The 27965-nt window shown below is 42.5% G+C and overlaps 1 protein-coding gene across 1 annotated transcript; it reads right to left on the bottom strand.

Annotated features, from left to right (window-relative positions):
• LOC118401361 (large neutral amino acids transporter small subunit 1-like) lies at positions 1-26322 on the bottom strand. The gene is made up of 10 exons (XM_035798790.1): positions 25507-26322; positions 22158-22283; positions 12872-12977; positions 11431-11475; positions 10361-10484; positions 10041-10144; positions 9651-9747; positions 9275-9424; positions 2637-2814; positions 1-2525 (listed from the first exon to the last, which is right to left on the bottom strand). The coding sequence occupies exons 1-10, from the start codon at positions 26066-26068 to the stop codon at positions 2470-2472; spliced, it is 1548 nt and encodes a 515-aa protein (XP_035654683.1). The 5' UTR covers positions 26069-26322; the 3' UTR covers positions 1-2469.
• Between the last annotated feature and the right edge of the window lie 1643 nt (positions 26323-27965).

Here is a 27965-nt window from a genome sequence, read left to right as displayed (position 1 = left end):
TTGCATTGAAACATATTTTATTAACATGATAAGAACACAGGATAAAGGAGACAAATTTGACAATACATACATGTATGGAAAAAAAACAAGATTTATTCATAAAGCACTTTAACAAATGCCCTGTAAAAAAATGTGGGGACTAACAGATCCTACAATAAATAAATAAAACCTTCTACAGTACTATTTAAATTAGTTGACATCTTCTGATGGCTGGAGTGTTAGCAAGCTATTCTGCTGTTCTACATACAATGACACATCCTCCAGGAAACCAATGGTAAGTCAGACTCATGAGCTATATGGTTACCACAGTGACCATGTGGTCTATAGCACAACACATGTCATTGGCTTTACAAAGCTTTCCAGTGCCACAATGTGGAGGAACACATTCAAATAAACAGGTCTGGACAAGCTTCTGCGGGATGATTTTTGTTAATATAGTACGCTGAACATTTTTTTTCAGCAAAAAAATAACAATGAATTAATAATCTTGTCAACCATCCACCTCCAGTCCTGTGTCTCCCCTGTCCCACCCTCTGAGGCATCTGTATCCAAAGACTGTGGTTTTAACCTTTGCCCTGCCCGCCTACCCACTTTTTGACGGGGAAACCACACATTTCCAACAACCATGGTCCATACCTCATTAAACCTTTACCGCACAAATCTCATCATCACACTTAAATGTAGAAATCCTTTTATGAAGTTGATAGTTGCTGACAGTAGTGACAACGTACAGTAGACACATGCAAGCACAGAAACAGACACACTAAAGCAATGAAATCATCTTTACAGCTGTGACCCTATTCTAAGACATATACACACTCACATACACACCCACAATAGCCCATTCTAACCCAAAATCATGAGGTTATTAGCCAGCCTTGTCACAGGTAAAAAGTAGTCACTGTGACAGTGTTCCTATTGGGGGCCTTGGTTACAACCTGTCCTGTTTTAAAACTCTTCGACATAACAGTAGTTAATAGCAACAATACCCATGTGCATCTGATGATACCCACAAGATCATTGTGATCTAAGAACAAATTAAATCCTTGCTCGTAATGTATGTAGTCTGGATTGAGCTCAAGCAGGCAACTATTATGTTCACAAGTTTGTATTACATCAGCATAAAAAAAAACATGATGTTATATTTGTAAGATTTACAACCAGCTATATTATATTCCTGTGATACTGTAGGTCCACTGAGGTAAGACATGGTACAGTCGGAAGGCTACTGGTGATTTAATGACAAATCTACAGACAAGCAAAAGGGTCTCTGTAATTTGTATACTCGGAATAGTTGTAAAAATAACTATAATTATAATAATTATGTCCCATGCATGGTCTATTTGTGAACCAGAAATCTCACGGGAAACTAAGACGTCCTTGGATATACAACAAAGTTCATTGACAGCATTAAAAAAAAGCTCCACTGCATCTACCTCATGAAAGTAGAAATTCATATCTACAAAGATTTAAAAAATAACAGCCAAAGCAGGGATTTACAACATGGTGCACAAGGTGCAGTGAGCCAGTCTGATCTGCCGTAGATGGGGAGGGGTGCTATCATATAAGAATTATAACACTTACGCTCCAATCAGTTACACGTCCATTTCCCTGTCTACCCTCAGTTTTCAGCTTCTCAGGGGTCAGATGAGTTCAAGTGTGTCTGTAGTCAGGGAACTGAATAGCCTTGGCTTTATCAGAGGCACTAGTATAATCAAATTGATATTTCGCTATCCTTTACAGATACATTAAACCTTTCCCCAAAAAAAGCTGAAAACAAAAGCATACAGAAAAACAAATACCCAGACTACAACACATAATGTCTGCGTTCAACAGCCTGTAAGCTGCTGAAATAGAAGCCATGGCAACAAACAGACACGATGCCCTTCTGGGAAGCAGTTGACTCACTAACTGGGTAATGGTAGAACTACTGTGAAACAGTGAGTCAGTGAATCTGAACAACAATTCTAGCTTTGGCCTACCAGGAATTAGCACCAAGCCAGGCCACACATCACAATTGACTGAAAGCACAGATTGCAACTATATGAACACAGGGATGCCAAACCTTCAGTGAAAGAATAGTTTGAACGAGATGGCATTTTTCTGTAAACAGAAGTAACATAATCCTCATAAATACAACACTTGTGAGCCGTGGTTCGGTACAAAGACATTCTAAATCAACAAAATCTTGAAGACTGAAACAACGTTTGCAGTGAAAACCTGTCTGAAGGTATCCCAACAGCTACAGTATGTGCAGGGTAGAGGGGGACCGTGGTGGGCACAGCAGTCTAGCAGCATGGCTCTCCTGCACTAGAACACTAGGAGATCAGAAGGAATGATTAGACCTAAAAAACTTTGATGGGGGCTGAGTGAGGGTGTAGACTGAGAGCAGGTGCCTCCAGGGGTGAGGGGGTAGATAAGTGGTCACTGGGGTTGTATGTCGAGGGGCTTCGTCGCTTTAGCTCCTCTTCAGGATTCCTGTGGTACCACCCCAATCAGCTTCTGGCAAAGCGCCGTGGAAGAGACTGGAGAGAGAAACACACCGTAAGTCACAATCACTGTACAATCAGAAACAGACTACAATCATGCAGATAGGTCCAGAGAGAGCATTGAAGCAATTCATAACGGAAACTTACAGATAAACTGAAGGAGCCATTTGGGCTTGTTTTGCCACCAAACGCCAATGTAGTAGACTGGCACTCCAGTGGCAATGATGCCAAAGCCAATGGCACACTCCACAGGTGTTTTCCAGATGGACACCACGATGAGGAACATACAAGCCAGGACGAAGCTGATAGGCAGCAGGATATTCACCTGGGGGAAACATTTAAATGTGACACTGAATAAATAAACCAGGACAGACAAACACACTGACACTACCGTTAACAAAACACACAGAGAATGACTGGATTCAAACTAAACCCATCTTGAGGGAATTAAAATAGGAAAATATTGTGAAATTGTATGACAGTAATTCACAAAGCATATTCATCTACTAAATAGAATATTTAAAATACAATATTTTAAAAGTAGAAGATAATACATAGCAAATGGGCCTCTCTCATCAGTCTTACTGAGGTAAATGCTTAAGGTTAAAACTCTGAGGGTTAGATGTGAAATGCTGAGTGGAGAGGAAAGGGGAGTGTTTGTGCACTTTCGTCAAACTCTGATCAGAACACTGACTAACATCCAGCTGAATCTGGACCATCGGACCAATAACTCACCTTTTCAGAGGCTGCCAAATGCAGTCTGATGTTGATCCACACTAACTAAATGAGTACCAGCAAGCGGGTATACGAGAGCGAGATATTCAAAGGCAGAGAGTTGAATGGTCAATGTTGAAGAACCCCTCCAACCCCTCCTTTATTGTGGCACAGAGCCACTGTAAGGTCATCTGTCCCAAACCCAGTCCCAACACAAACACACAGGACAGATTTATCTGTGATAGATAGAGATCTGAACTGTGCAGCGCTGGCCTCTTTCACTTCACTGCCTCTCTCGGCCACTCCCCTCATTAACACATCGCCATGTCAACCAGACAGATGGGTTCAGGCCATTATAGGTCCATTTTGGGGGCAGGCAGAGGACCCACAGTCACACAAAGGGTCTCTGTGTGTCCAACAGTCCTAGGGTGACTGTCTCAGTGCACATGCTGCTCTACCTTCTATAGCCAGCAGCTCATGCCAATAGCAGGTCACACTGCGGTCTACGCCGCCAAGTAACCAGTTCAAGCTCCTTCTTTTCTTTCTTCTTTTTCTATCGTCCTCCCTCTCTCTCTCTCTGGGCTCTATTGGGCGACGATGACATGGACATCGATTAAGGCAGCCCCCCGCACTGCTCTGATTCAGAGGGATTGGGTTAAATGCGGAAGACACATTTTGGTTGAATGAATTCAGATGTGCAACTGAATAGGCATCCCCCTTCCCTTGCAATGGTAAATCTTACTGTTGGCAGTAGCGCTGTAGGTTTTGATGAATAAACAAGTTGTGGGTGTGTCGACGCTTGGCCCCTCACTGGCCAATCGAAGCGTGCTCCATGGCTAAATATGTGGCTGCTTCAAGTAGTGTATTTACGAATATTATTCTGCTATAGCATAGTCCGTTAAATAGCCTGCCCCATATTTGCTAAATATGTTGAACATTTTTGCAGTCTACATTTTTCTAATTTGGAATTTGGAAATACATAGTTAAACATAGGCTAGAGCAGTGGTTCCCAAACGTATTATAGTCCCGTACCCCTACAAACATTCAACCTCCAGCTGCGTACCCCCTCTAGCACCAGGGTCAGCGCACTCTGAAATGTTGTTTTTGCCATCATTGTAAGCCTGCCACACACACACTATACGATACATTTATTAAACATAAGAATGAGTGTGAGTTTGTTTCACAACCCAGCTTGTGGGAAGTGACAAAGAGCTCTTATAGGACCAGGGAACAAATAATGTAATAATAATCAATAGTTTTGCTCTTTATTTAACCACCTTACATATAAAACCTTATTCGTTCATCAAACATTGTGAATAACTCACCACAAGTTAACGAGAAGGGTGTGCTTGAAAGGATGCACATAACTCTGCAATTTTGGGTTGTATTGGTGAGAGTATCAGTCTTTTTCCACACACAGTCTGTGCCTGTATTTAGTTTTCATGCTATTGAAGGCCGATAATCCACTATCACATAGCTACGTGGTTGCAAAGGGCATCGGTGTCTTAACAGCACGATTTGCCAAGGCAGGATACTCGGAGCGCAGCCCAATCCAGGAATCTGGCAGAGGCTCTCTTGTTCAGATAAAGGTAAGTGGACTGGAGGCAGGGCATGAAAGGGATAACAAATCCATTTGTTTGTGTCATCCGTTTCGGATTCCAAGAACACAGGATGAGATGTTACTATCCTTTGTGCAAGCACTTCCAAGAGTTAATGAACAGTGAGCATGGTGAAATTTGGGGAGCGCATCGTCAGTAGTGTACCTTTGGTTCCTAGGGTGTTTCGGCCTTTCACACTATACACCCTCCCCAAAGGCGGCCAGCGACAGGGTGATCAATCCTACGCTTGCGTCCCATTCCCAATTAGTCATAGGAGTTGCCTTGTTGTTGATAGCCAACATCCCATGGGACTATGCATGGCAGGGGCGTCCTCCTCCCTGAGTCAAGCATTGTTGACCGCATACCTCCTGGCCCTCTCACTTCGGGGCCCAGCTGGGATCTTTCCTCTTCATCCAGAGCCACTGACTGCTGCCTTCTGCCGCCTCTGATACAGCTTTGATTGCCGAACACTGGCTCTGGCCCTTAATTCCCAGGTCTCTAAGCAGTCTGGTTGTAGATGTTGCCACAAAACCTCTGCAGCCCACCTCCACTGGTCGGACTTCTGTGTTCCAGCCATGATGCCGTGCTTCGGCAGCTAGATCAGCATAGCGCAGATGTTTTCGCTCATAAGCCTCATCTACTGAGTTTTCCCAGGGTACTGTGAGCTCAATGATGAAGACCTTATTGAGTGAACGGGACCAGAGCACCATGTCAGGTCAGGGTGGTGGTTGCGATCTCCGGAGGAAACACAAGTTGCCGGCCAATGTCAGCTAGCATTTTTCAGTCGCGGGCCAAGCGCAGCTGGTCTCGCTCTAATGGTGTAGAGCCGCTCTTCGGTGGTTTAGCCCCTTCGCGGACAAACTTTGTCCGTAAGGAGTGTGATGCTGCTGTGGGTGGTAGGGAGTTGGTGGCAGCTCGCTTGTCCTCCAGGGCGGACGCAAGGTTTTTAAGGACTTGGTTGTGACGCCAAGTGTAGCGTCCTTGGGTGAGGCTTGTTTTACACCCTGTGAGAATGTGCCTGAGGTTGGCTGGCATGGAACAGAGGGCACAGTCCGGATCTTCACCATACCATTGGTGAAGATTAACTGGTGTTGGAAGGACGTCATATGTTGCTCTGATGGAAAAGCTCAACCGCCTCGCTTCCATGGCCCACAGATCCTTCCAGCTGATCTTCCTCTTCTCCACACTGTCCCATCGAGTCCACTGTCCCTGTTTGGCAAGAGAAACTGCCTTGGTCCACCTTGCAGCCTCCTCCTGATGGCGTACTTCCTGCACTACCATCTTCCGCCGCTCTGGTGCAGTGGCCTTACTCGGGAAGTACCTGCGTAATTGCGCACCCAACTCACACAGGTGCTTCGCTGTATCACATTTGACATTGTCCGTAAGCTTGAGTTCATTTCCACACAAAAAAATCATACAATGATGGAAAGACCTGTGTGTTGTCCTTGTTAATGCAGACTTCTTAATCACAGCCTCAATTTTGTCCCGCACATTGAATATAGTTGCGGAGAGTCCCTGTCATCCTAGACTCAGATCATTCAGGTGAGAAAAAATATCACCCAGACAGGTCAGTCGTGTGAGAAACCTGTCATCATACAAGCGGTCAGACAAATGAAAATTATGATCAGTAAAGAAAACTTGAAGCTCGTCTCTTAATTAAAAAAAACGTGTCAATAATTTGCCCCTTGATAACCACCGCACTTCGGTATGTTGTAAAAGTGTTACATGGTCACTGCCTATATCATTGCATGCTTTAACAAATTTAGCCATTTTCACTGTAGTGTCCAAAACGTCTTTCAAGCTGTCAGGCATTCCCTTGGCAGCAAGAGCCTCTCGGTGGATGCTGCAGTGTACCCAAGTGGCGTCGGGAGCAACTGCTTGCACGCACATTACCACTCCACTATGTCTCCCTGTCATGGCTTTTGCGCCATCAGTACAGATACCAACACATCTCAAAGTACTTTAAAAATATCCTCTCCTGTTGTCCGGGTTTCCAGTGGTTTGCAGAAGAGGATGTCTTCCTTAATTGACCCCCCATAAATGTACGGACATATACCAGGAGCTGAGCCAGGCCCTTCACGTCTGTTGACTCATCCAGCTGTAATGCAGAGAACTCACTGGCTTGTATGCGAAGCAGTAATGGTTTCAAAACATCTCCTGACGTGTCACTGATGCATTGTGAAACCGTGTTGTTTGATGAAGGCATTGTCTGTACAGTTTTTTGTGCCTTTCCCCCCAGCATTGTCCCAGCCATATCTGGGGCAGCAGGAAGAATAAAGTCCTACACAATAGCATGGGGCTTGCCTGTCCTAGCCACTCGTTAGCTCACCATATAAGAAGCTTCTAGACCCTTTTTATTAATGGTATCTGTTGCTTTTATACGTCTTACTACTCGAAAGTTGTCTTAATTCTGGCTTATTTTTCAAATTGGCATATTTCAAAATGTCTGCACAAGAGTGAAGGATTCATCGAGTTGTGAGATAGTATTTTTGCACATATAATACACTGTGGCTGTGGAAAGGCACTACTCCCAATATAAGTGAACCCCAAATCAATGTAGTTCATCATATTTGCACCTCTTCAAAGGTACAACGTCCCTGTCTGTTGTTCGGTGCTTTCCCGGGTAAGGGGGCAGTAGCTCTTCGGCTGCATCAGATTCACAACTGTCAGTGTCCATGCTAGCTGGGCTAACAACAAATGTAGAATTACTGATGCTGGCAAAGGATGTGCTCGTAGAAGCAGAACAACTTGTGTCGTTGACAGGTGCAGGTGTAGTACTGCTGGTAGTAGCAGAACTACCAGTAGAGCTGGTATGTGTCTCTATGGGCGCGGGCCTTACTTTTTTGAACCATTAATCTATTTTCGAGCAAACGGAATGAGCAGCAGCTACGTTTTGCTACATTCAGACCGTCACTGGAATTCCCGCGAGAGAGTAACGGTTAATGTGATTGGATGTTAATTATTTGACTAGGTTACCTGTATTTGACATTGTGTTGTTATTTCGCTGAACACTAGATGGTTTAATTTTATTTTGGATAGTGAAACGAGGCTATTAAGGCGAGAAAAAAAACTCACCCAAATGTATAGCCCCGTTGGAAAATATAAATGGACTGTTTGCAAATGCGATTTTAAAAAATTTGGCGTACCCCCGAAGGCATTGTGTGTATATAGGGACTAGACCTACTGTAAATTGCAGACATGGACAGGCAAAACATAGTCAATAATCAGATTAAATTCACTAGTCTATTGATAAGATATGAATAATTCTATTCAAATTCTATAAAAAATGAAAAACCGGTTTTAAATAAGCTGTGTCTAAATACAGTTACAGGCACCATAATTGCTCGCCGTGGGATACAGGGGCAACTTAGAGATAAGGTAAGGCAATTTCAAAGAAGCTGGATAAAGATTCAGCACGAAGTTACCATATTTGCACTTCTCCAGAAATAGCAGACGAAATTGCATTGTATTCGAGCCAAGTATATACTCACCAAAAACCCATGGACGGTGAATCTTTCTAATAAATTAGTTTAAATAAAATAAAATAAATGTAAACCAACAACAATATTTTGAAATAGGATCGGGTCAGATGCATGATATCACAAATCGCTTATCTCGTTCCATGGCACTGTGCACACAAAGGCGTAAATGTCTTTGCGCATATCATTCGCATATCTATACAAAATACTAGGCTCCTGTCAATTGTACCGTTGCCTATGTTCAAGGCAGATAAAAAAAATGGAATTGCAATTGATATATTAGCATTATAGGAAGATTGAATAGTTTGGAGGAGCGGGCGTGTCTTTGGTAATCGAACAAGTGGCGCGCTTATGAATAATGAAAACACGAGGAAAATAAATAAATAAATATTTCAAAGCACTCTCAGTAGACCATTTAAAAGCCCTTTATGCATAGGCTACCTGGTTAATGGCCAGCATTAGACCTAAAAGACCTATGCGATGCTGCTAAACCAGCCTTGATTAAGGGGAGGGTAGGCATTCTTGTTTTTTAATCATATTAAACAAAATGAGAGGAAACCGACAGTTTTTTATGTTTCTAAATACAAGATTCACAGGCACAAAATGCACATCTCTCTTCCATGGGCACTGTGTGTCATGTCTGGATAGGCCTCTGTTCCGCTCTCACCATCCATGCCATTATCAACTGAGTTACCGTTAAGACCTGCATTTTGTGGGTCTTAAAACTTCCAATTAGTGCTGCATGAAATTGTCACTTTTGCACGTGTTTTTAAGGACCTACTTCAAATATTGCCACCCCTCCCACCTCAGCGCAAGTGAGCCGATGTTAGACAAGTAAACTGCTGAACCTGGTATTAGGAGTGGAAAATTCCAGTGTGACAGTTTCTACATGACTAAATTAAAAATGAACGTGCATCAGCCGCAAACAAAGAGCTCTCTCTCTCTGGTGCCTGATCAGTTGAAAACAGGTTAGAGACATTACACATATTCTCACCTTAATTGGTCGTTCCAGCTCAGGTTTCTTGTAGCGCAGCCACATCATGCCGATTATCGCCATGGCAATACAGAGCCAGTTGAAGAAACTGAAGAAGTTGATGACAGAGAAGATGTCGTTGGAGAAGGCATACAGCAGCGTCATGAGGCACTGTGAGGGAAGTATGAGAGAGAGATGTGAACGTAGCACACAGCAGTGACTATTGTAGACAGGCATGAAAAATTGCTAATAATGACCATAATACTGAGCCTCAATCCTCAGGCTCAATGTTTGACTACAAGTTCCAATATTATATTTTACTTTGCATATTGAATGATAAGAGCCCTCGATGGTGGAGCAGTTTTGTGAAGCACCTGGTCAGAGAGAGGTTACGTACTGTGAAGATGAGTGACGGCAGAGGGGTCAGCAGGTCGGGGTGGATCATGGACAGCAGACTGGGGAGGTGGCCTTCTCTTGAGCCCACAAAGAACAACCTGACAAAGAGAACAGGGGTTATAGTATTTATACATACACACAAACCAAAAGAGCATACTTGTATATAGCTTTGGAGTTTGTGTGTGAATTAATAAGTGTAAGTCAGAGGACTATGGTGGGAGGAGCTATAGGAGGACGGGCTCATCGTAATGTCTGGAATAGAGTCAAACATGGCTTTATACGTTTTATACCGTTCCATTAATTCCATTCCAGACATTACACTGAGCCCATCCTCCTACAGCTCCTCCGACCAGACTCCACTGGTGTAAGTGTGTGTGTGTTTGTGAGATACCTGGATGATGTAAAGAGAGAGCCATTAACAGAGCCGAAACAGGACAGTCCCACAAACACAGGGATGATCCAAGCCATGGGACCCAGGTGGTAGTTTCCAAAGTCCTGAAGGACAGAAACACAAACAATATCAGCAAACAAAGTCTGTCTACCTGTCACTGGGCTGTGTGTACTAAGACATACAGTGATGTACGTAACCTGATATTGAGTGTGTACCAGTGGAGAGAGACAGTTCTGTACTGTATGTACAGGCTAATCTCAACACCATAAGTCTGTCACGAGAGTCTAGTACAGGCTGGTTCAGTATGGGTGAGAACTTACCACCGCCACAGCCTCAGAGCTCAGCATCTCTTCTGGACTCAGAGTGGTGAAGTAGGCCAGGTTAGTCAGTACGTACACCACAGTGACGATGGGCAAGGAGATGATGATAGCACGAGGCAGGTTCCTATGGGTGTGGGGGGGGGCAGTGAGTTATAGAGTTTAACACGCCACCTCTGACATAATAGTTCCTTTGTTTACCTACGTCGGTAGAAAATCTGAAGTAATTATAACTTTGAAACGGACTGACACAGGAATCGTGTTAACATAAAACATGCATGTACCAGTAATTATTTTCAAAATGCATAGGTAGTCATTCTTGACCTATAGTATGTTACAAGGAACATGGGCTGCGGTCCAAACACTTAAAAGACACACCCTATCCCCTCAGCCCTCAAATGAAGTTGACACTTCTGATGATGTATCATGACGTCTGACGAGTTTACACTTGCAGGGCAAGGGGCGAGGGAGGAAGGAATTATTTTTAAGTGGACCACACAATCATCCTGCACTGATTGTGTTTTCAGCCACTGGTAGCTTGCGGGTGCTTTATATGCGCTAGTCAATTATGAGTGTATGTCTACATATATTAAATATATTATTATTTATATACGCCTACTGTATGATAGCTATCAAATTAATTAGCTAACTAACATTAGCCTGCCTAGCTGGAACTTCTGAAGAAGGAACATTTTTTATTTCTACAATTTCCAAAACATATGTACTTTTTACAGAGTAGCAAAATGTCTAACTTATTTGCATTCGTTTTTACTTACACTTGCAAGTTGACTTCTCCATTGTTGTTTTTAAGTTTTCACAGACTTTTCTTAGCAGATGTACAATCGTTGTGGTTTGAATTATGGGGAGTTTCAGGCCCCGGAGTGAAAATAATTGTACACTCGCAAAGCCGACTAAAAACGAGGGCTGGGTCTTACGTTGCAAACTTCCCTTGCTTGGCTGACCAGCCAAGATGGCAACGGGGATTCCCCCAAAGGCATAAGGCGAGGGTAAGTGGACGAGGGTGTGTCTTTTAAGTGTTTGGACCGTAGCCATGGACTAGTTTGGACACTCACTTGTAAGGTTCAATCATTTCTTCTGTAACAAAGTTCAAGTAATTCCTGCAAGATAAAGAAGACATTGTTTAGATACAAAGAGAGACAATCAGAGCAGAACACTTCGTGCAAATCTATTGTAATCATAGCTTTCATATACCATAGATGAACAAAACACAACACACAGTGGTAAAAATAATAATACATGCCATTTAGCAGACGCTTTTATCCAAAGCGACTTACAGTCATGTGTGCATACATTCTACGTATGGGTGGTCCCGGGAATCGAACCCACTACCCTGGCGTTACAAGCGCCATGCTCTACCAACTGAGCTACAGAAGGACCAGACGGGAGAGGAAAGAGTGAGACTGTAACCAAGTTTTCATCCACAGTTTTTATGCAAGTAAAGTCATCATATTTAAAGAAAATATGACAGCTGTGATGGAAACAGGAAGTTTTGGTACAATTTGGTAAATGCCGGCAGATAATTTGTTCATTTGACATAGTGGGATCTTTTGTGTCAGTAAAATTAATTATGCGAGGAATGGCGGTGGAAATGCCTTTATGCGCAAATATTGATGTAAACACCACCATATCGAAGTCAACTTGAAACCATACTGGTGTGTGTTCCTCCCACTAAGACTTGGGAAACCATGCAATTTAAAATAGGATGCGGAATAAGCAAGTTATGACCTTTACAGGGTGGTGAAAGTGCAAGATATGAGCTTGATGCTCCTTTCCAATAACATATCAAGGGTCTTATTCTGGTGACATGATGATCAATGCTTGACTGCCATTTTGATAAATAAAAACATTCTCGCTCAAATCCATCATCAGGCTACAGGGGCGGCAGGTAGCCTAGTGGTTAGAGCATTGGGCCAGTACACAAAAGGTTGCTAGAATCCCAGAGCTGACAAGGTAAAAATCTGTTGTTCCGCACCTGAACAAGGCAGTTAACCCGCTGTTCCTAGGCCGTCATTGTAAATAATAATTTGTTCTTAACTGACTTGCCAAGTTAAATAAAAATAAATTCATCATGTAGACTGGAGCTGTGTGCCAAGACCAGAGTAGGTGCATTTTGTATTTAAAACTATCAGTAGAGTTGAAAATACAAATGGAAACACGTTGAACATTAGATTCAAGTTTGGTGGAAACACACCACTTGTGGAAAATTTGCACATTTCATTTATGCAGATTTTAGAATATTTGCATGCAAATGTTGCCAATTGGATGGAGGCCTAGCTAGTGAGGAGAAAGCGGGAGAGGGACGGAGAAAGAGGGAGTGAACACCAGGCATGGGGAGGATTAGTCTGAACAGACTTTTCAATTCACTTAGTAGAGTTCTTAATTAGTCAGTCCTCCTAAGAGGGGGTTTACAATGGGATTAGAATGGAGGACAAAATGCTGGCCTAGTGTTCAATAGTTCTGGATGTCAGTCAAGTTCTAGTTCTCTGTACTTACCAGCCCCCATACGCAAACAGACCACTGTACAGGGCCAGACCAATGTTCCCAAAGTCGTAGTTTGAATTCTTGAAAGAATTTTCTGGTAAGAGGTTGACTGTGTCACCTGGAAGAAGGAGAGAAAGGGAGTTGGAAAGGTAAGTCCAGTTGACTGACTCATTGAACACAAAGTGGACAGAATCAGTATCCCTATGTATTGTGTCAGAGCAGGGTTCTGGAATGATACAACACTAGATAACAAATGCACCTTGATCAACTTGAAACCGTTGAAATAGTGCAGAGTACAAATGTACCCAGGCAAAATATCACAAATATAATTTAGAGCTTGTTCAAAAGGCTGTGAGCATCCGTGGTTTAAACTTTAATCTAGAGGTTGACCGATCAGCATGGCCGATTAGTTAGGGCCGATTTCAAGTTTTCATAACAATCGTAATCTGCATTTTTGGATGCCGATTATGGCCGATTACATTGCATTCCACGAGGAGACACATGAGTGCAGCAAGGAGCCAAAGTAAGTTGCTAGCTAGCATTAAACGTATATAAAAAACAATCAATCTTAACATAATCACTAGTTAAACTACACATGGTTGATGATATCACTAATTTAACTAGCTTGTCCTGCGTTGCATATAATCAATGTGGTGCCTATTAATTTATCATCGAATCACAGCCTACTTCGCCAAACGGGTGATGATTTAACAAGAGCATTCGCGGAAAAAGCACAATCGTTACACCAATATGTACCTAAACATAAACACCAATGCCTTTCTTAAAATCAATACACAAGTATATATTTTTAAACCTGCATATTTAGTTAAAATAAATTAATGTTAGCAGGCAATATTAACTAGGGAAATTGTGTCACTTCTCTTGCGTTCAGTGCAAGCAGAGTCAGGGTATATGCAGCAGTTTGGGCCGCCTGGCTCATTGCGAACTGTGTGAAGACCATTTCTTCCTAACAAAGACCATTATTAATTTGCCAGAATCTTAAATAATTATGACATAACATTGAAGGTTGTGCAATGTAACAGCAATATTTAGACTTAGGGTTGCCGCCCGTTCGATAAAATACGGAACGATTCCGTATTTCACTGAAAGAATAAACGTTTTGTTTTCAAAATGATCGTTTCCGGATTTGACCATATTCATGATCAAAGGCTCGTATTTCTGTGTGTTATTATATTATAATTACGTCTATGATTTAATATATGATAGAGCAGTCTGACTGAGCGGTGGTAGGCAGCAAGCAGGCTCGTAAGCATTCATTCAGACAGCACTTTCCTGCATTTGCCAGCAGCTCTTCGCAATGCTTGAAGCACATGACTTCAAGCCTATCAATTTCCGAGATTAGGCTGGCAATACTATAGTGCCAATGAGAACATCCAATAGTCAAAGATGTATGAAATACAAATGGTATAGAGAGAAATAGTCCTTTAATTCCTATAATAACTTCAACCTAAAACTTCTTAACTGGGAATATTGAAGACTCATGTTAAAAGGAACCACCAGCTTTCATGTGTTCTCATGTTCTGAGCAAGGAACTTAAACGTTAGCTTTTTTACATGGCACATATTGCACTTTTACTTTCTTCTCCAACACTGTGTTTTTGTATTATTTAAACCAAATTGAACATGTTTCATTATTTATTTGACAATAAATTGATTTTTACGTATTATGTTAAGTTAAATAAAGTGTTCATTCGGTATTGTTGTAATTCTCATTATTACAAATATAAATATAAAAATCGTCTGATTAATCGGTATCGGCTTTTTTTGTCCTCCAATATCGGTCGACCTCTACTTTAATCCCCTACCATCAACAGTAATGGGGATTTCACTGATTCCACAACTCAGGGGCTACCTGTTAAAAAATAAAAAAAATAAAAGCAAGCCAAATGTGAAGCGTATGCCTGAGGGAACACACCAGGGATGGACATTCCAACAGTACCAGCTGGCCCAAAGAGCCAGACATTCTCTGAACAAACAATTCCCAGAGTGTTGTTTCAGACAGGGGCCCATGATTAAACAGGACAAACACTGGGCCGTGAGAACCCCCATGTCCCTCTTCATGTAGGACCATAACCTTCCACCTTTATTGTCCCCCAACTCTAAGCCTAAAGCCTGCATGACGTTCCAACATGGTAAGGGTCTTCCCAAAGTTCTGTAATATCAGCTAGTTCACTGAAACTCTTATGACACAAATATATTGGTTGCGCGCCCTCCACTTCTTACCAGCATGAGTCAAGGTGCAAACAAAGTATGTAATCATAATTGAAAAGGAAAATGCTCAACGCTCGCTCAGCATTAAGAATTCATTGTTTTATTTAAGCAAGGTTAAAATAAACTCTTCGGCCTTCAATGGCCTTCAGCAGAATAATCAGAACAAGGGAATGGACAAGTTCATAAAGGGCATGGGGAAGACAATTAGGAAGAAAACGCTATTCAGCTGGTGGTGCAAATGAAAGAGAGTGTGGTAGACTATTCAGGTTGGTCCTCAGGGTGAGGGGTACTGTGGTCAATGTCTCCATCTGTTTGGTGGACGTGTACATCCAGGAAGTCCAGACCTCCCTCGTCTTGTTCCATAGTGAAATGCAGGTGTCCCGAGTTGCAGGTTAGCGAAGTTTGGTACAATCCTTATGCCCATGGTGTTCATCTCTCCACTGCAGGAAGTAGGCATCGTCAAGGATGGCACCAAACTTCACAATTGAGTTTGTTGTCCGTAGCTTATGCCTGCCTGCCCATACCCCCACCATGGGGCACTCTGTTCACAACGTTGACATCAGCAAACCACTCGCCACACGACGCAATACATGCCAACTGCCTGGTACAGTTGAAACCGCGATTCATACGTGAAGAGCACGGTTCTCCAGGGTGCCAGCGGCCATCGAAGATGAGCATTTTCCCACTGAAGTCGTTTATGATGCAGAACTGCAGTCAGGTCAGGTCCCTGGTTTCTGACAATTTATGTAGAAATTATTTGGTTGTGCAAACCCACAGTCTCGGACGATCCCAAAGGTGAAGAAGCTGGATGTGGTCTTGGGGGCTGGTGTGGTTACGTGTGGTCTGCGGTTGTGATTCCGTTTGGACGTACTGCCAAATGGTTTTTCACTATTTACACCCATCTTTATCACTAGAAAAGGTACATCTACAAACCCAACTCAGATAAGGCTAACCTTGGAATCCTTTTTGTTTTCTTTGTCAAGATAGATACTGGCTTGGCCCACAGCACTAGGTTCTCCTAGTTTGGAGCCAGCTGTATTATTTGGTCAAGATAAAACAGTGGCCTAGTAGTTTAAAACTTCTTAATACAATATCAGTGGATAGATAACAGCAACTTTTTATTGGTCACATACACAAACTCAGCAAAAAAAAGAAACGTCACTTCACTGTCAACTGCGTTTATTTTCAGCAAACTTGACATGTGTAAATATTTGTATGAACATAGCAAAATTCAAAAACTGAGACATAAACTGAACAAGTTCCACAGACATGTGAATAACAGAAATGGAATAATATGTCCCTGAAAAAGGGAGGGTCAAAATCAAAAGTAACAGTCAGTATCTGGTGTGGCCACCAGCTGCATTAAGTACTGCAGTGCATCTCCTCCTCAAGGACTGCACCAGATTTGCCAGTTTTTGGTGTGAGATGTTACCCCACTCTTCCACCAAGGCACCTGCAAGTTCCCAGACATTTCTGGGGGGGGGAGGCCCTAGCCCTCACACTCCGATTCAACAGGTCCCAGACGTGCTCAATGGGATTGAGATCCGGGCTCTTCGCTGGCCATGGCAGAACACTGACATTCCTGTCTTGCAGGAAATTTGTCATGTATTGTCATATTATGTCTTGTTCCTGTTCTTTCTCTTCACTCCGTCTCCCTCTGCTGGTCGTATTAGGTTACCTTCTCTTTCTCTCCTCCCCCCAGCTGTTCCTCATCTTCTCTAACTACCTCGTTCACCCTTTTCCCACCTGTTCCCTTTTTTCCCTCTGATTAGGTCTCTATTTCTCTCTCTGTTCCTGCTTCTTTCTTTGTCAGATTCTCGTTTGAGTTTCTCATGCCAGAACCAAACTATCGTCTCGTTTGCTTCACCCTTGCCCCGTCCTGTCGGAATCTGCCTGTTCATCTGATGCTACGTGTGATCAGGTACCTCTGTCCTGTACGACCCGCGCCTACCCAGAGAGACCAGCAGTCTGTCGCCGCTAACCCAGCTATTCTCCTCTGCTGCTAAGAAGGGGGACTCTTCTGTAATTATCAGAAGGACTTTTTGTTTCATTTGTCGCCCTCTCTGCGGGTTGTCTATTTTGCCATTATATACATCTGAAGAGGATCTATGTCTTCCCTGTGTTTTTACATTAAAGGACTCTGTTTTTGTTAAACCGCTTTTGGGTCCTCACTCAAGTGCATAACAAATTACGCATAGAACGAACAGTATGGCTGGTGGCATTGTCATGCTGGAGGGTCATGTCAGGATGAGCCTGCAGGAAGGGTACCACGTTGAGGGAGGAGGATGTCTACCCTGTAACGCTCCGCATTGAGATTGCCTGCAATGACAACAAGCTCAGTCCGATGATGCTGTGACACACCGCCTCGGTGTAACGCTCATTCCTTCGATGATAAACGCGAATCCGTGAGACAAAACCGCGACTCGTCAGTGAAGAGCACTTTTTGCCAGTCCAGTCTGGTCTAGCAATAGTAGGTTTGTGCCCATAGGCGATGTTGTTGCCAGTGATGTCTGGTGAGGGAGGACCTGCCTTACAACAGGCCTACAAGCCCTCAGTCCAGCCTCTCTCAGCCTATTGCGGACAGTCTGAACACTGATGGAGGGATTGTGCGTTCCTGGTGTAACTCGGGCAGTTGTTGTTGCCATCCTGTAATAGTCCCACAGGTGTGATGTTCGGATGTACCGATCATGTGCAGGTGTTGCTACACGTGGTCTGCCACTGCAAGGACAATCAGCTGTCCGTTCCGTCTCCCTGTAGCGCTGTCTCAGGCGTCTCACAGTACGGACATTGCAATTTATTGCCCTGGCCACATCTGCAGTCCTCATGCCTCCTTGCAGCATACCTAAGGCACGTTCACGCAGATGAGCAGGGACCCAGGCATCGTTCGTTTAGTGTTTTTCAGTCAGAAGAAAGGCCTCTTTTGTTTCCTAAGTTTTCATAACTGTGACCTTAATTGCCTACCTTCTGTAAGCTGTTAGAGTCTTAATGACCGTTCCACAGGTGCATGTTCATGAATTGTTTATGGTTCATTGAACAAGCATGGAAAACAGTATTTAAACCCTTTACAATGAAGATCTGTGAAGTTATTTGGATGTTTTATCTTTGAAAGACAGTGTCCTGAAACAGGGAAGTTTATTTTTTTTACTGAATTTATTTAGCAGATGTTATTGCGGGTGTAGCGAAATGCTTGTGTTCCTAACAGTGCAGTAGTATCTAACAATTCACAACAGTACACACAAATCTAAAAGTCAAATAATGGAATTAAGAAATATATAAATATTAGGACGAGCAATGTCGGAGTGGCTTGACAGGTACGATTGGCAGTTACGTGATTAGCCAGAGGGAGACTATGTGGGAATTTGATTTTGATTTAATACCTAGTCAATCGTACAACTGAATGCATTCAACTGAAATGTGTCTTCTGCATTTAACCCAACCCCTCGGCGCGTGGTGAACAGTGGGTTGGTTAACTGCCTTGCTCAGGGACAGAACAACCTATTTTTACCTTGTCAACTCGGGGATTCGATCCTGCAATCTTTCGGTTACTGGCCCATCGCTCCTTCCCACCAGGAAGTGGGCGTATGTGTGTTGTATTTGGGGAGGGTTAAAGTTGGTCACAGCAGCACAATGAGCAGCTAGGTCAGGTTGTAAATAAAACCATTAAGAGATCCTGTTACAATACTGACTACCGTTCCTTCAACTGAGCCAGCAGAAAGAAATGTGATGGCAAATTTTTTGCAGGGCTGCCTATTTCATAATCAGCCAAGGGGAGATGTACTGAGACAGAGATGTACACATGAAAAACACACATTAAAGACACCCAGACAAGGAATGTCCCTACAGAGCCTCCCGACTGGCTCCAAAAGACAAACAAAAACACTTTTGATTGAAAAGGAACTGGACTATTGCAGTAGCCTAATCAGATTAGTTTTTAACAATCATGTTGCCATTAACCTGCTTGACCCTATTGCCAAATGAAGGAATGACCCAGAATCTTATACTTAATCCATTTACCCTAGGTGACTGCCCAGTATAGACAACAAGTGGTTTAAAATGCACCGAAGTGAGCATGTCTCTCAGTCAGGAAAAGAGAAAAAGGACAAGAGGAACGTTCATTCGACCTCTGTCATTAGATGTATCTCTCCAACCCAGTGGCGTCCCACCCAGATAAGACAAGACCAGACCAGAGCAGTCCAGCTCTGGAAGATCCTCCTCCATACCACAGCCATGAGCTGGCAGCAGGAGGACCATGGTAATTTGATACAAGCTATTTCACAACACTGAGTTTATCACGGGGCAATAGAACTATAACACACACACACATCCTGACAGACAAAGAAATACAGATATAGACACACTTAAGTAATTTAGCAGATGCTCTGACACATAGGGACTTACAACAAGTTCATTCAAGTAAAGACAACCACTACCATGATCATTGCAAGTAAAGCCTTAATCAAAAATGTCCTCTATTAGAAAGATCAGTCCGTGTAAGAATGAACAAGAAACAAATAAGTGTTTAAAGTTGCTGTTTTTTGTGAAAAGCAGACAGTAACCAATGACCATTGGGGCCTACAAGACATTTGTTTACAAATCCATTGTGAGAAAATGCCCATCTGACATAAGCCCCTCACCAACTTCCACTCCCAACCAGCACTAACATATTGACCCCCATAGCTCTTCTTTATTTAAATATATTTTCCCCCTTAAAGCCTGCCATTCATCTGTCTGTGACCACTGGCAGAGTCAGACAGGACCATGCAGATGGAGGGGGAGTGTGGCTGCTGTTGAAGACAGAAGATAGAGAGCCGGGAAACCATATTTAACTCTGAATGATTGATAGTATTAACTCTACCTAGCCGTATTATAGTGTCTGACAAAAATAGCTAAAAGTCCACCACCAATGTTACGATTGATTCAATCTAGTCTGGTGCTTTAAGCAAGAGCTTCCCCACTGGACAAAGATGTCAGTTCAACATCTAGTTTTGATTTACATTCGGTTGAGATGTCAACTAATGTGAATTCAATGCAAAATCAACAAAACATTTCACAATGCCATTGGATTTAGGTTCAAAGTTGGGTGAAAAAAAAAAAAGAAAAATGCCCTTACATTGATGAGTTTTTACAAATCCAATGAGTTTTCATCGTTGATTTAACGTCATCACAATGATTTCTTTGGTTGAAATTACATGGAAACAACGTTGATTAAACCAGTTTTTGCCCAGTGCTCTGGCCTGCAAAGAAATTCTCTCTCATACACTTCACCCTTAACTCATGTGCATCCAAATATACAACCAGGAGAGGGGAAAAAGATGTGATAACAAGGAGGCCAACAGGGAAGAACAGGACCAGCCATGGTTGCACAGCTGGCCATGACTACACATAGTCACCCAACAGAGGGTATCTGGCCCCTAAGGGCACAGGGTTACCTGGGAAAGGTTAGCAGTCTCAGAAACGGTTCCCTGAGCAGCATTGCAAATGTATGCACCTTAGACATTGCAGTCTTGGTACACTGAAGGAGGGGGGGGGCATGCCTCTGGTAAATACGGTGGCACCTCTCTGTAAGCTGTTTAGTTAAGCTTGAATCACTCATTTGCTCCCATGCACTAACCACACACTTCTGTAAAGGAATTCTCATTTGCTAACTTGCTACAGTAAAACATCAGGTTACAAAATCTCAGGCATCTCCAGGACAAAGGTTTTAAAAAGTGCAATTCCTTGCACTTCAACAGTACCTTTTATTCTAACATAATTACTTTTACATAATATTAAATCAGTCTGACTGGAAGACTTGTTTGTTTTCCTTTAAGGTGGCCCATATAAGCCCAGTCTGGGCACTGAATCAGTCCACACTGATCTCTCAATCAGTACTGACTGGCCCTCAGCTCTCCTTCCTCCCGCAGGACAATGGAGTAGTGTTTTACTGTTGGAACATGATAACGTTGTTTTTTATGCCTCTCATTTGGGCTGAACATCTTAATTGGACCAAAACACTAGTGGATTGAATGGTGATGTCTGTTGGACTTATATCACTTAATGTTGATGATCATAATCTTTCCTTAGGACCCCAGTTGGAACCCTTGAGTTGGGAACAGGATGGGTATAATATTGATTATTTGTTTTCCATTTCTTTTATCCATTCTGTTCTTACATTGTGCAACATGAGGTGTTTTTCCTGGTTCTATGATAGCAGCAGCTTCCTGTGCTCTCAAAGACTGACTCAAGCTGCTGAGATATGAAGCTGCCTTTGTGCATCTAGAAATGATAGGGCGTATTTGATACTGCTCATAATTTTTTTTTACATAGCAAGTAATAAAATAATCATAGCAAGTACAGCTATCATTTTGTAACTTACAAAGTGGTAGCTGTACTTGCTATGATTATTTTGCATGCATGTCAATTGTATTGTCAATTTTGTTTCGTTTTTTTGTGCACATGATTCTTCAAGATAGTGTTTTATAAGATCATATGAAACTGAAATAAAATCAATCATGATAATGCTTGATCCTGCTAGTCAAGAGGAAGAAGACTTCTATTCGCAAGCGCACAGTTACCTATCAGATAGGATTAAATGCATAACAATAGAATGAATAGAACGGATTAATCATTGACTTGAATGGGGACTCATGTTCTTTACATTCTATTTCTATACATCCAATCTGATAGCTGAAATCCGGATAGATAACTTGAGAAAAACTGGGCGCTGGGCTAAGACAGATAGTTACTTCACTCTCTTAGGGACACCCTCCATCTATGGGGAAATACCTTATTGGCAATGAAGGCCACGCCAACTTCCTGCACTCGATCACCTGACACATCGTTATTGGGCCTGACTTATAATATATAACAATATACTCCATTTAGCAGACACTTTTATCTGAAGCAGGAATCGGACCCATTACCCTTTCATTACAAGTGCCATGCTCTACCAACTGAGCTACAAATGACCACTTCCTTTCCCGTCGCATGGCACTTTATGGCTTGTCTGTTTAGTTTTCACTGTGTACCTCCTCCTGTAAAGTGCATTATGATGAGTGTGTTAGTGATTTTGTGTGGCTGTATCTTACCTTTGCCAATCTTCACAAAACCAATAATAATGATGAGGCCCAAGGCAAAGAGCTTGGCAGCTGCAAAGGCATCCTGGACCCGCGTGGCTGCCTTCACACTGTAGCAGTTTATAGCAGTCAATAGTACTGGGGAAAGACAGAGAAAGAGACCGTGTGTGAGAGTTATGCCTTTTTATTACTGTCTTCATGAATGACCTAAAAAAAATCTTTACAAATTCTCCCACCTTTTATAAGCTCAGTAAGCTCAATAAATCCTTCTGAAGGTACTAATTGTTCGCGTAGCATCCACTCAGCACGCACAGTGGGACCCTGAGGCTAGGGTTGGGAAATCCCAGCACCCAGCCCACATTATATATGTGATCGGGCGGCAGGTAGCCTAGCGTTTAAGAGTGTTGGGCCAGTAAACCAAAAGGTCACTGGTTCGAACCCCCAGTGCCGACTAGATGAAAAATATGTTGAGGTGCCTTAGAGCAAGGCACTTGACCCTAATTGCTCCTGTAAGTCGCTCTGTATAAGAGCATCTGCTAAATAACTCAAATGTAAATGATTAGTGCGCTGGACCGCTGTGAGGTGTGTCATGTGGCACAGAGGGTGGAATAGTTCAGAGACCCAGTAAACAGATTCTTGTTGGAATAAAATCAAGGCCCTCCCCTTGTCCCTCTGACTCCCCATTAAAAAAGATTAACTAACGAACAGTTCAAAGAACCATAAATAAAATCAGCCTGGGCAACAATGGGGAACCAAACAGAACAAAGAGGGCCTGTGTGGGAGTACAGTATAGATTGGGAGGAATGACACACACACACACACACACACGAAAACACACTCACACTGAGAGTGAGAATGAGAGAGCAGACCTGCTGCCACTGGGATCAGAGTAAAGGGACTACCAAGGCAAAAAGGCTTCAGTCTCAGCCTCCTAAACAAATGACATGGACTGAACCTGAGGTTTCAACCCACAACCAGCCAGGGGGCCACTGTGTTAAACCTCACCACTGTGGAATTATACATTAAACTAAAGCACGGCGACCGAATAACTATTAAACAACAAATCAATCACTGGAACAATAACACAGACGGTCAGACAAACATCCTAGCCTAGCACAACTCAATGGATTAGCAAAACTGCATGGAACAGTATTGTGGATAATAGAAGCTTAGCTATCCTGACTGACCATGTCAACTCTATAGAGTCTAGACCAACAACATCTTGGCTTCAACCCTATCTCTAATCTATATATGTGCCCTGGCTTGGCTGCCCCTCTATCTCAGTCTCTATCATGTGGTCACTGTTGGGGATTACACGCTCAGAAAAGGGATTAGAGACTAGCGCAGGCACTATACCATATGACGTTCACACACACATTCCTGCACCTTAATCAGGCATTCATACCAGTGGAGGCTACTGAGGGGAGAAAGGCTCATAATAATGGCTGGAATGGAGTCAACGGAGTGGTATCAACCACATGGTTTTCATGCGTTCGATACCATTCACTCCATTCCATTCCATTCACTCCATTCCAGCTTTCATTATGAGCCGTCCTCCCCTCAGCAGCCTCCACTGATTCATACCCCCAACAGAGAAATGTATGCTACAAGAGAGATGGGTCCAAAAGGGGCAAAAGTCTGTAACAGAGAGATGGAATTGGAAAGTCTGCTTGAGATAACTAGCAATCTCCACAATGTGAGAATGTTTTTGATTTGTTGGCTAATTAATGCAGAGCTCAAACTAATCCACCCATAATCCCAACTGGCTAACTACTATCCAACACTGCACAACAGTAGTGCTGAGCGATAAGTACTTTTTGAGGTCTGTTCGGTTTCGATTCATTTAAAAAAAAAGGTTTTCTAATTCGGTTTCTATTATGTGTTGAATGCTGTAACACAGAATGCAACAACACAACAAAGTCCCATGATGGTAGTGACTGCTCACCACTGCTTATCACTTATTAACCATCATTTATTCACATTACTTTAATCAAATATTTCAGTTGTGTATATTGTGACATTTGTTTTATTTGATGACTTTCTTATTTCATTCCAAGTCATCATCTCATCCCTATAGAGCTGCTGCATATGCGGTTTGACAAAAATCACTATTTTGTAGTACTCCAAAGTAAATAAGGCATGCTTTTATGACGGCTGAATACCAACTATTAATCACTTAGATCATGTATTTTCTGGTAGAGATACTGTAACTTGCGAAGCAACGGCTGCCCTCTATATCCCCTCATGGTCGTGCATTCTTCTGCCTCTTCCGTAGCAGGCATAAAATAAACACAGACTACAAATGCGTTTTATGCGCTAAACTATGTAGAATATTGGCCTGTTGGAAACTACAACATTATACAGTTCAGGCTGGGTCTGATTTATCTCTAGAAAAACTGTGCAATGTGTGCATTGAGCTCACAGAAAAAAAACTGAACAAATTTCAAATAATTGTACCGATTTAGGTCAATTTATTGTTTAAAAAACGAAAAATAATAATCGTTCAGCACAACACAACAGGCATGTCTGTTACAGACTAGCTAACATCTACGTGTTGAACTTCACAGTGCCACCTGACTCACAAAAACATTTATAGAACAACTCTTACTGAATGTATAGGCCAAAGCATATGATATCAACAAAGTAATAAAGGACAGTGTCAAAACTTAATACATCCCTTCATCATATTGATATTGAACATAGTAAGTCACATCACACGCCTTCCTTTTATTTTATTATTACTGTCGTTTATACCCCGGACAATAAGGGTCTATGAGAATAATGTGCGCAAGATGTGTAACTGAATTAATGTTATTAGCATATTATGGGGAAACAATAATTTATTGTAGATTATGTTTTATATTTGTATTGTATTTACATTATTTTCCTTATTTAAATTTGAATTATTAATTATCTGGAGAGAAATAAAATGTCCATGTGAGTGTGATCAGACCATATGGCGCCTGGGTAATGCTGCCAAAAAGCCGGCCTCTACCAACCAAGGATGATGAAATAACGCGCTATTTTTTCAACAGTTTCTTTCAACTACAGTAGACCTAGCCTACAGTTTCCGTTTGGGTGAGTGGCGAGCGCACTGCCAAGAGAACAGTGTCGCAGTGAGTAAGCCTAGGCTACGTGTTTTCAAGATTTTGGCACCATATATCAACATAGTCCAGGAAATTACAAAATGAAGTTTCATTAAACATATTTTTATAAAACAGTGTCTGTTGGAAGATACATTTGCATACTACGAAATCCTGACGTGCGCCATGCGTAAATGAGGATGCAACGTGTGTAACTACCACCTGATATAGTAGCACTGAGTTTGAGAATAGTAAATTGAATCAGAATGGCTACTTACAGATGCAAAGACAGGCGATTAGCTTCGCCCCATTCTCGGGTACAGGGCAGTCAGGGAAGATTGGCTTGAGAAGGTAGGTAGCGAAGACGTACGCGACAATGTACTGCGATGACGGGCGGATGATGAGCAACTCGATCCACAGTTTCAGGAAAGCCGGCAGGGAACCATACACTTCAAGGATGTAAGCATAGTCACCACCTGATTTGGAAATAGTGGTGCCCAGCTCAGCATAACACAGTGCACCTATGGTTGAGAACACCCCACACACTGCCCAAACGACAAGGGACAGTCCGACGGACCCGGCTTCCTTCACCACTCCAGTCGGGGTCACAAAGATACCCGAGCCGATAATGGTACCCACTATGATAGCTACGCCATTCACCAGGGTAATGGTTCTTTCTAGGACAACCTTCTCTTCCCCGGGTACCTTATCCGGGCTTCCCATCCGGCTTGAGTTTCCATTCTCTCCTCCGACTGGAGAGAGCATCTTCTCCGTAACCTCCTTGTCTTCCACATCCCGTTCGGCTGACGAATTCGAATATCTTTTCTTTAAACTTGACATTGCTCGCTCCTGTGGGGACACGGCTTTTTGCTTGGTGTCTGTGTCTCTCCCTTTTTTCTTTCTTCTCCAATTGAATGTTTATGATCCTGTCTGTCGCTCTTGAAGTGCAAAGACACGATGCTGACACAGAAACACGTGTTCTGTGCTGTGTCAACGGAACTCTGTGTATAAAGGATTTTAGTATAAAGCTTCATGGTCTGTCTAGGACAGCCTCTTCCATTTCTCCTTTCATGACAGCGTCACAAATCCACCCCACATACTGCTCAATGCGAGACCAACGCTTTTGCGCCCTCTACTGATGCTTTGGCCTCAAAGGATGTCTCAGACAGGGCCAAACTGCCAAACTAGTTTTATTGGTACTTTCAAGGCATTAGTGAATTGTAATACTAGAAAGGGCATTGTGGCGAAGAAACAGTATGTGCCTCTTTCTCCACAAATGCGCTCACTATCTCCCGCCAATCCGTGCGAATGAATTATTCCATGGTGTGAATTGTTTTCCCTTTGTTTATTAATGTTTATCCAATATCCCGTTAATCCTTGCAATGTCCAGTCATTTCCCATAGTTCACAGTATTACATTCATTTAGCCTACGGCTTTATTTATTTAAGTGGACACGTTATTTGAATAGCTCACAAACTGTGCTACACGTGTGTGAAAGGAGATAAGTTTTATTTAATTATATTTACCAGTTTTCTGTCCATTTCTTTATTGTCTTTGGTTTGGAGTGCTTCATGTGTGCATGATAGCCTATTTATTTATTTAAAAAAAAATTGTATTGCTAGGTAGGCTATTATTACTGCACTGTTGGAGTCAGAAACACAAGCATTTCACTGCACCTGTGATAGCATCTGTAAATGTTTTTATTTTTCTGGCTTCTCAGTCCGGTAGGCCTAATGTTGTGTGAACTCGCGCCATTGCGTGCATAGAAGTACCTCCTGAGTTTATAGCAGGGGTTCCCAAACTTTTTTGTCCCAAGACCCCATTTTGATATCTGAACATTTTCTCAACCCCAACCATGTGGAATGTAAAAAGATAATTATATTTGGGGCTATGACAGTCAATTGAAAAACATTCAAACAGTATTCAAACATCATTTTAATGTGGGGCTATAACAGTCAATTGTAAATGAGTCTGACATAATGTATATTTTCTCACCACCACTAATGGGATGGGTGTGCTTGATGTATGTGGCCTCGGAGATTCTCAAAGTCAGGGGGCGTGGTCAAGAGTGTGCACCTCATCTCTGCTGTCACATCCAACCTGGATTGATATCTGGTGTTAATGCAGATGAGAGCACTGAATCCAGCTTCACACAGATATGAGCTGGTGAAGGGTACCATGAGTTTTGAGGGTGCTTTCAAGACAAATGGGAACTCAGAAAAATACGAAGTCAAATCATGATTTCAGTGATCTACTGGTCGGAAAGGTGAAGCTCTAGAAGCAGGAGGGCGCACAAAATGGCGACGAGAGCAGCAGCATCCCTGTGAACTCAGACAGTTATGGAGTACCACGTGTTTCATTGATTTATTGAACCACAAACATATTTACATTATGAAAGGAATTTAACAATGTGACTTTTGAACCAAAATCAATAAGATTTAAGTGCTGGTTGAGACCCAAAAGCAAACTTTCTCTGTGCATGTTGGCTAGCCAGTCTGGTTAGATAGATAGCTAACTAGATAGCTAAATTACTGCCTGTACTATAAAAAAAAACTATTTGTTTAGCTAACGTTAGCTATTTGTTTAGTTAACGTTGGCTTTGCGAGTGATGATGCCAAAGAGGGATTCTAGTAAGGTCAGTGAGGAGGCTGAAAGGTACAGTAGGAGGTGGAATTCACGGCTCTACAGCCTTCCTGAGACCCGCAATGAAGATGTGAGGAAAGACTTGTTCAATGTT

The sequence above is a fragment of the Oncorhynchus keta genome, chromosome 22, assembly GCF_023373465.1.
Source record: "Oncorhynchus keta strain PuntledgeMale-10-30-2019 chromosome 22, Oket_V2, whole genome shotgun sequence".
NCBI lineage: Eukaryota > Metazoa > Chordata > Actinopteri > Salmoniformes > Salmonidae > Oncorhynchus > Oncorhynchus keta.
The sequence above is the reverse complement of the archived record's forward strand: the minus strand, read 5'-3'. Positions and strand labels throughout refer to the sequence as shown.